The sequence below is a fragment of the Arachis hypogaea genome, chromosome 20 (assembly GCF_003086295.3).
Source record: "Arachis hypogaea cultivar Tifrunner chromosome 20, arahy.Tifrunner.gnm2.J5K5, whole genome shotgun sequence".
Taxonomy (NCBI): domain Eukaryota; kingdom Viridiplantae; phylum Streptophyta; class Magnoliopsida; order Fabales; family Fabaceae; genus Arachis; species Arachis hypogaea.
The window spans coordinates 133,285,671-133,295,028 of NC_092055.1; the positions used below are offsets into that span (position 1 = coordinate 133,285,671).

The 9,358-nt window shown below is 29.0% G+C and overlaps 1 protein-coding gene across 1 annotated transcript; it reads left to right on the forward strand.

The window, feature by feature from the left end:
• The first annotated feature begins 2,164 nt into the window (after positions 1–2,164).
• LOC112783892 (uncharacterized protein At5g39865) lies at positions 2,165–4,324 on the forward strand. Its single transcript, XM_025826971.3, has one exon. It carries the CDS (start codon positions 2,828–2,830, stop codon positions 4,088–4,090), a length of 1,263 nt encoding a protein of 420 aa, XP_025682756.1. The 5' UTR covers positions 2,165–2,827; the 3' UTR covers positions 4,091–4,324.
• The last annotated feature ends 5,034 nt before the right edge of the window (positions 4,325–9,358 follow it).

Genomic DNA, 9,358 nt, shown 5'->3' on the forward strand with positions numbered 1-9,358 from the left:
GCCGGAGACCGCGGTCTCCGTGGATTTTTGTAAAAAGTAATAAAAATCAAGAAAAAAAATAGAAAAAATAAAAAAATAAAGATAATCCTCAATTGTCATTACAAACATAATTTCCATAATCTTCAAAAACTTAAATAACAATAACCAACAAACATTTGATACCTAATTACATTAAAAAACAACCAAACATAATAACATATCCATAAATAACCAAATATATCCATAATCCATACACAACCAAACATAATTCATCACATTATAAAACATAATTCTCAAGCCTTCTTTCATCCTGTAATGGTAATGACAGTAAATTTCGATTTACTTAAATCCTACAGACATAAATTACATAAATCACAAACATAAGTCATGCAAATCAGAATCCAAACATAAATCATAATTAACCTAACTCAAAAAAATTATAACACAAACACATAAATTATATAAATTAGAATCAAAATCAGAAATGGTAACATAAACACACAAAATTACTTAAATCACATAATTCACAAAGCATTACATAAATCATAAAAAACAGAATCAGAATAAAAAACATAAATATAGTTAACCTAACTCAAATCAAAGTAAAAAAACAAAGAGTAAAATTTTGATGCTTCAAACCACAAACTAAAAATCAAAATCAAAATCACAAACTAAAATTTTTTGATGCTTCAATTAAAATCAGAATCACAAATGCTTCAAATCAAAGTAAAAAAAATTTAGAGTTCATAGAAGCTACTTATCGGAAGAAAGAGCAGAGGCTCAAAGATCGGTGAAAATTGGCGACGGCTGAGAAGCGGCGCAGAGGCTCGGACGCTCCGATGGTGAAGACTGAGAAGCAGGCAGAGGCTCGGACGCTCTGACGGCGAAGATGATGAGACTCACTACTGTTGTGACGTCAAGACTGAGAGGAGAAGATCTTAGCATTGTCGGTGAGGGACTGAAGGGTAGGAGGTGGCGGTCGGCAGTCGACAGTGATGAGTCCGTGAGAAGAGACGACTTAAGAGTATAGAGTCGAAGAGAGGAGAGGACAGAAAATAAGAGTGTGACACAGCGTGAATGACGACTAATTAGGATTTGCTCTCAACTCTCATATCTTTATATATATATATATATAATAGGCATTAATCTAAATAATATAATTTGTGAATTCTAGGTAACACATCATGCATGCCAACTTGCTAGTTGAGCGGTTATCTCAACATAAAGTTGAAAAATTGACATAACATTTCATCAACCGCACACAAGAATATAATAAACAAATATTATAATCTACTTGCATAGTAAGCAAAATTAATCATTTTTAACAAAATCAACCACATTGTTTGACTGATTTTAAGTAACTTTCTAAAAATTTAAGAAAAATTGACAAGCCCACATAATGAAATAAGACAAATATAAATGAGATACAACAAGAAGTTTTATTACTTTCTAGAGTAGAGAAAACATTCGAAATATATGAATTTTATTATTTTAATTTAAAAATAATTAAAATATTTTTTATTTTACTAAGTTTTTGAAATAAAAAAATTAATCTACTGAATAAGTAAATATTTTCATAAATTAATTACATGTTTTAAGAATTGTTTTAAGTAATAGTCTTTGAGATTAATTATTTATACCATAAATATTTTTGAGATTGAAAATATTGTACTATGTTAATTTTTATTCTCTTTTTTTTTTAAATTATTCGAATTTAATAAATTTTTTTGTTGGACTAGACGAGATGATGTTACTTTAGTTTTAATCCTAAATAGTAAATACTTAATGAAACGATGTCATTTAATTTTAATAATTATAATTTTTTTAAAAATAAGACATTTTATAGTTTATTAAAATTAAATAATGTCATTTTAATCAAGTGTTTAATATCAAAACTAAAATAACATTTATACGTCTATATATCAAATTTTTCCTAGTTTTACAAAAAGAAAATGAGAATTAACTTGGTGTGATTTTTCATTTTTACAATTTCGAAAACCTCTAGTGTAGTCAGCAATTTTGGGGTTTATCTTCTCTTAACAAATGGAGCAATTTTCAAGTTTTAGAAGGTTCTGCAGAACGCGGCTGAGAGTGGTGATCACGGAGAAGAGCTAATAGCGCGTGAACGGTGGGTCCCATGACATCTGTTTTTCCATTGATCCACGCGCCACAAATGGCGAGTACTTCCAACATTGCCGCCACCCGCCAGTAACTTGCATTTTCAACCGACAGAGAAAACCGGCTTATTCCATGTAATGAAACTATGAAATGTAACAACACACCACAAACAACAACGTTAATTAACATATGAAACTCACCATGTACTGCCAAGGTTGCTGTAACAAACTTTGAGATAGTTTCGATTCCTCCTTAGTTTTTGGAGAAGTGAGAGAATCAATATCTCAATCAGAATCATTCAAAATTCAAGCTTCAAAAACACCATTTCCTCTATAAAATCCCATCAAACCCCAACCCTATATTTTTCTTTTCTTTTTCTACTACTACTACTACTACTACTACTACTTTATTTCTCTTTTTCTCTCTAAAGAATCTAGAGAGAGACAGGGGAAAAGCGTGTATGTTACAGTTAGATTAGATTAGATGTTGTTGATGAAGAATATTTGGTGATTAAATCATTGATTTTTTCTCCTTCACTCTCAGCCATCTTTGTTTGACTTTCAATTATTATAGTTCAGTTTCCTTCCCTGTTTCCCCTTTCTCTTTTTCCCAATTTAAGACTTGTTCTTCTCTGATTGAAACATCATTTCTAGAAAATTCTTTCCACCAAAATCATCAATACAATTCTGTTTTAACACATTGTGATTGGATTTGATAATTGGGATTGAAAATGGGTTGTGCTAGTTCAAAGCAAAAGGAAAAGAGGTGCATCCATTGCAACTCTTGTGCTTATTCTGAAAGAATGCCCAGAAGCTATTCGATGCATGTCCACCACCCACCTCAGAGAAAAGGGGACAGTTACCATGTTGTGGCACTTACATCAACCACACTTGGCTCTCTTGATCACTTATCAACCAAGATTTCTGCTTCTTCTGGTGCTGCCAATGGATTCAGATTCACCAATGAGAATGAGAGTGAGAATGAGAAGGAGAAGGAGGTCTTGATCTCAAATGCAAAGACATGGTCCAATATGATTGAGGAGAAGTTGCCAAAGGTTGTTATGATGCCAAAGACACCAATCACAACACCACCTTGTGATGAGGAGCCAGAGACAATTAACACATGGGAACTCATGGAAGGTCTTGAGGACACAACAACAACAACAAGCCCTTTGATGAGGTCACCAAATCATCACTTTGTAAGAAGCTTCTCCTTTGATGTCAATGTTAACAGGGGCCATCTTGATCCAAATCCACCCAACAACAAGTCTTGTTGTTTCATAGAGAATAATCATGGAAATGATGAATCCAAAAAGGGAGGGGAGCCATATCTCATAAAGAAAGGAGTTTCTGAATGTAATGGATTCTCTTGTGATGAAGAAAAGAAGAAGATCTGTGATGATGATGATGATGATTTTAAGCACACCCCATTTGGGAAGAAGGAAAAGGTTGTGTTTTACTTCACAAGCCTTAGAGGGGTAAGAAAGACTTATGAGGATTGCTGCCATGTGAGGCTTATTCTGAAAGGATTGGGTGTTAAGATGGATGAGAGAGATGTGTCAATGCATTCAGGGTTCAAGGAGGAGCTCAAGGAGCTACTCCGGGCCGGTGGCGCATTCGGTAAAGGAGGAGGGTTGCCGAGGGTGTTTGTTGGAGGAAACTACATTGGTGGAGCTGAGGAAATTCAGAGAATGCATGAAGAAGGGAAGCTTGAGAAGTTGCTTCAGTGTTGTGAGAAGATTGATGAGAATAATAATGTTGATGGTGGAGGAGTGTGTGAGGCATGTGGTGATATAAGGTTTGTGCCTTGTGAAACCTGTTATGGAAGCTGCAAAATCTACTATGATGAAGGCTATGATGATGATGATGATGATGACGATGATGATGAAGAACAACAAGAACAAGATAGTGATGAGGTTGGTGATTGTGGATTCAAGCGTTGCCCTGATTGCAATGAAAATGGACTAATTAGATGCCCAATTTGCTGCTACTAGTTTTCATCATAATAGTATTATGGTAACATTTAACTATATTGTTCTTGGAAACCAATTGTTTTTGGAATTTGGATCCAATCTTTTTTTTTTGAGTTGTGTCTTCTGGTGTTTGTTTCATATCCAAACTTTCTTATTTTATTTTTTATTTTTTATGTACAGTGAAGTTTTGGTGACTGATATATTGATGTAATTGATCATATTAAAGAGAAAAAGGAAGCAAGTTTTTCTGCACAACTAGTGCTGTTACTGCATAATATGTTAATTCTTTGTTCAATTTCAAATTTTCAATGCTGTGATGTTTTAGTTAGCAGTGAAATTATGTTTGGTGCTTGAATGCTTTTGATGAGAACTAAAACTTATCAATTTAGTTATCAAATTTTATTTGATTCTCTGCACTAATTAAATTGAACATTGTATGCATCCCCTTAGAACATGAGATTCAGGTGTTGTTAATAATCATAATAAGCATAAATTCATAATAATAATAAGTCAAAGAAAGTGATGCAAAAAATAAGAGCATGATGTTAGCTAGGGAGACATTTTCTTGTGCAAGTTTTGCCGGAGATCTTGTGAATTAGTCAAAACCATGTTTCTTAAGACTGTTAACATAGATTCGTGACTACTGAAACATGTTCTTATGGAAACCGACAAAACAGTACAAAACCACAATTATTACTATTGATGGATATTTTTTTAAAGTTAAAGAAGTTTCATAAAGATGTAACTTTAATTTAATCATTTATTACTAGATGCTTATGTTCATTTTACGGTTCCAAACAACAATTTATGTTTTAGTATTAAGTTACAGTAGCAATTTAAGCGTATTGCAATTAGTTTCTGATCTTATAAGATAGAAAAAATAAATGATAGTTATTATAATCTCAACTTCTTGTGCTGTGTACATAGGAGATATCATTTAAACTTCATTTATACTAGGATAAATAAGTTCTTAATATCTATAAAAATAATTTTGTGGTTTTGTTCTAAAAAAATTTAAAAGTGGTGTATTTCTATCATTATTATTAGTATTCTGATAAGTTAGAGAGAATGAATATTATCACTCTTATTTTAATAATATCACTTATTTTTTTACAAATCCATGCATATATATAATGTAAAAGAGAAATTATGTATAGACTATAGAATGACATTATAAAAAATAGAAAGTATACTATTATTTTTTAGTTGATATAGTGTTAGTATTATAATAATTAAATTAAATTATAGTTTGATAGTTACTCTCTTCTATATTTATAAAAATTTTTAATGACTTAGAGAATGAGGGTTGAATCTAGGGTTGCTTTTAATTTTTTTAAACTTTATCACTAAAAACAGATTCTGCTGTGCGAAAGTGATTATATAAGAGACAATAATGAACAAACTAGAAACAGAGCAAAGAAGATAATAGTACACAATCATATATCCTAATTCAACTATCTTATGCAATATGATCTACATCTAGTCTTCACCACAACTATAGTAAAATTTTTACTATCTTTTCAAAGATTTACATACACCAATTTTCTAGGATTTTTTCTAATCCTATCTGTGACAAACCAAATTTCTAACCAAACTTAATTTGGTTAGATTCACTCCCTACGCTTCTCAACACTAAGTGCTCACCTAACTTAATAAGGGATACCTCTCAAGTACAAGAAAAAAATAGAAACAGATTACAAAAGAGATTGACATAATCATTTAGCTTTTTTTCAAACTAATTCGTTTGCTTTTTCTCTCAATGGCTTTTTCTAAATTCTCACATTTATGCCTTTTTCATTTAATGAAACAAAGAAAAATAATAACACTGAAGAACCAGAATATTTGATAGAGAAACATAAAGAAGAAGAATTAAAATACTTTGAAAGCTATAAGCATAACCCGATTTTAGAATTTTCTAATATTGCCTTCTATCTTGGCGAAATGCTCCCTTTAGTGTAGGTGTATTGCTTTCAAAACTTTAGACTTGAGTGGTGAGGATGGCGGATCGGTTCAGATTTGTGGGTTCTCTTTTCTTGCTTCAATTTCTAGCCGTTTACCTTTTTATATAAGAATGAAACTTCTAAAACTTGAGTTTGGTAGAACATCTTTGACTTTATATTTTTCTTCCCAAAAAAATTAGAGTAGAAACGCAGAGAAATGATGGAACTGCAGCAGCAGCAAAACTTCATGGCTAGTAGAGTTGTCTAGTTGCTTCTCTTTTCTTCTTTTTCTTTGGACTTCAACGATCCGAACCATTGATCTATTCTTTTGTTTCAAATTTTAATTATGAACTTTGATTTATAATAAAAAAAACAACTTTCATTTTCTTCTTCTTACTTAAAAATATGTAGCAGAAAGATAGTAACTTTAATAAATTAATGTAGTTGTACAAAATAGTAACTCATCTTCTTTGATTTTTTTTTCTCCATGAAATCAAATTTGATTTTACATTTTGGCCTCAATTATTTGATTTTACCTTTTTGGCCTCAATTTGTTATTTTTTTTTCTCTCTTTTTTTAGTGCATAAATTGAGTGATTCACCTTTTTTTTACTTTGCTTGAAATCATCTGAACTTACTATTTGATTTGTGAAGCATCTTTTCATCTTTAATTTATGGATAATCACATAGGTTTTGGTTCAGAAGAAAAAATAGAATATTTGAGTACAGTGGTTACAAATCAGAATAGAAAAAATGTGTTACCAAAAAAAATTTGGACTGTTTATTTTTTTGAACAATAATCAAATAAATTACACACTATTAAATTTTTAATAGTGAAAATTCAGGTGCAGTCGACTTCACGTGAAGTTGATAGCTAAGAACTGTTAGATGATTTGACTGATTTGACTAAATTTTCATCTCTCAACTATCAATTTCACGTAAAGTCGACTGCACCTGGTTTCCACCATTTTTAATCCAACCGAATATTTGTAATCACCAAAAATATGATTATTATTTTCTAAACTAAACCACCTACTTTAAAATTTTGTGTACTTTTCTTCCTTCGTATATATACTCTCTAGAAACAATTAATTTATAAGTATACTACTATTTTGTGTTAGGTGGGTTTGAAATCCAAACGAATTAGAAATAATTTGATTTTTAAATTAAATTTTATGTTTGGAATAGATAAAAATTAAAAATGGATTTGATTTCTAGATCCATAAAATTTATATTATAACTAAGATCAAAATTCTTCGTTTGAAGATTTGATTTCAATTAAAATAATTTAGTGTATTCAAAATACAAAAAACTATTTTTATTCTTTTTAAGTATTAATATATAAAAAAAGTTTAGACAAATAAAAAACTAACAATAATTCGACGATGATCTATGTAACAGTCTAATAATAATTATTAGTTATGATCAAAAGTTATGTAATAGGTAAAAATTAAAAACATAAAATCAAATCATTATATTAATTTTTAAATTAAATTAATTCTTATTTTATATAATTAATTCAATTATTTTTAGTTTAATTTCAAAAGTATTTGTTCCAAACACATTCTTAAAAGTTAAAACAAGAGTAAATATCTTTTTTAATTTTTAACTATTTGTTTTATGGACTTTTTACCTCCTAAGAAATTTAAATATCCAAATCGATCCCTATTTATTTTGATATATGTATATTTTAATTTCTTGTTAGAGACCAAAAAAAGTATTTATTTAAAATAGATAGAGACTGAAACGTATATATATCAAAATAGATAAAAATCGATCTAGATATTCAGATTCCTTAAGAGATGGAAAGTCTTTCAAATAAATAGATAGAGACGGAAAAAGACATTTAGTCTTGTAAAACAATTACCCTTCTAAAAGGGGACACTTGTAAAGTGAGAATGAATATTATAGAATAGTAGAATACTACTTGGTAGTGATCATTACTACAAGGCGGTGCCGCACTTGAAGTACCTAATTATATATGTTTTCAATTCAAGGAATTCTTCCATGTGCTTCCATTTTTAACATTAAAGCTTGTACATTGGGACACACCTAAATGCAGTAATGCTACTAATGATTTGTGCCAAAGCAACGAACTTTCTTTTCTTTTTCTTTTTCTACTTCACCTACATATCCCCCCTTTAGTCACGTTTCATGTTTTTATCTTTTGGGAAAAAAATAGTTAATTTTAATTTAACTTGAGAACTAAAATAAAATGAAATAAAATATTTATAATAAAAAATATTTTCAAATATTAGAAATAAAATTAAAATTTAACATAAATATTAAAAGTTAAAATAATATTTTATTCTTATTTTTTTAATCTAATATTTTATACCATTTATAGTGGATGAGACTTAACCAATACAAAATTAATTTAAATAATAAGCAATTCAATATTATTTAAGTACGATTGTCAAATTCAAAAATTAACTTACAAAATTATTTGAATTTACATTTTTAAATATAATAAAATTGAATTAACTGATGTCAAATTTATTTTTAAATAATTTGACTTAATCGACTAGACTCGAACAAAGTAACAAACTCACAGAAATTTATGAGTTTATTCACGAGTTAGCGAGAATAAAGTCGCGAGTGTTGTGATAAACACAAAAGATATGGATATCCATGCAAGTGACTCAGTTTTCATGTTATCAATAGAGAATGAAATTAATATGGGTTAAAAACATTCCTCCCATATGCTTATAAATAGGAGGTTAACCTCCGTTGTTAATACACACACAATAATAAACAAATACTCTCTCTTTATGTTGCAATCAAATACTCTTCTCTTTATATTTCTTCTACAATTCTTTCTCTTCTTTTATTTTATTAGTATTCTAAATTCTCTTTTCTATTACTCTTTACATATAATATTAATAGCAATATTAATCATCTTTATTATATTGTGATAGTAACAATAAACATATGCAATTCTCTCTCTCTTTATTTTTAATACTTCTTTCTATCTTTATATATATATACACATTACAACATATAATATTATTATATATATATAAATTATTATTGAGCTAATTATTTTAATACTAGAGTCTTCTATTTATACATCTTTATATATATATATATATATATATATATATATATATATATATATATATATATATATCTTTTATTTTACAACACGTTATCAGTACGAGACTCTGATCAAATTCCTAGAAAGACTCAGGTAACAAATTTTCATTATGTCGAAACTCTCTCATCTTGAATTCAATGCTCTTGATATATCTGGAAACAATTATTTATCATGGATATTAGATGTTGAAATCCATCTTGATTCAATGGATCTTGGAAATACCATTAAGGCTGAAAATAATGCATCCCAAAAA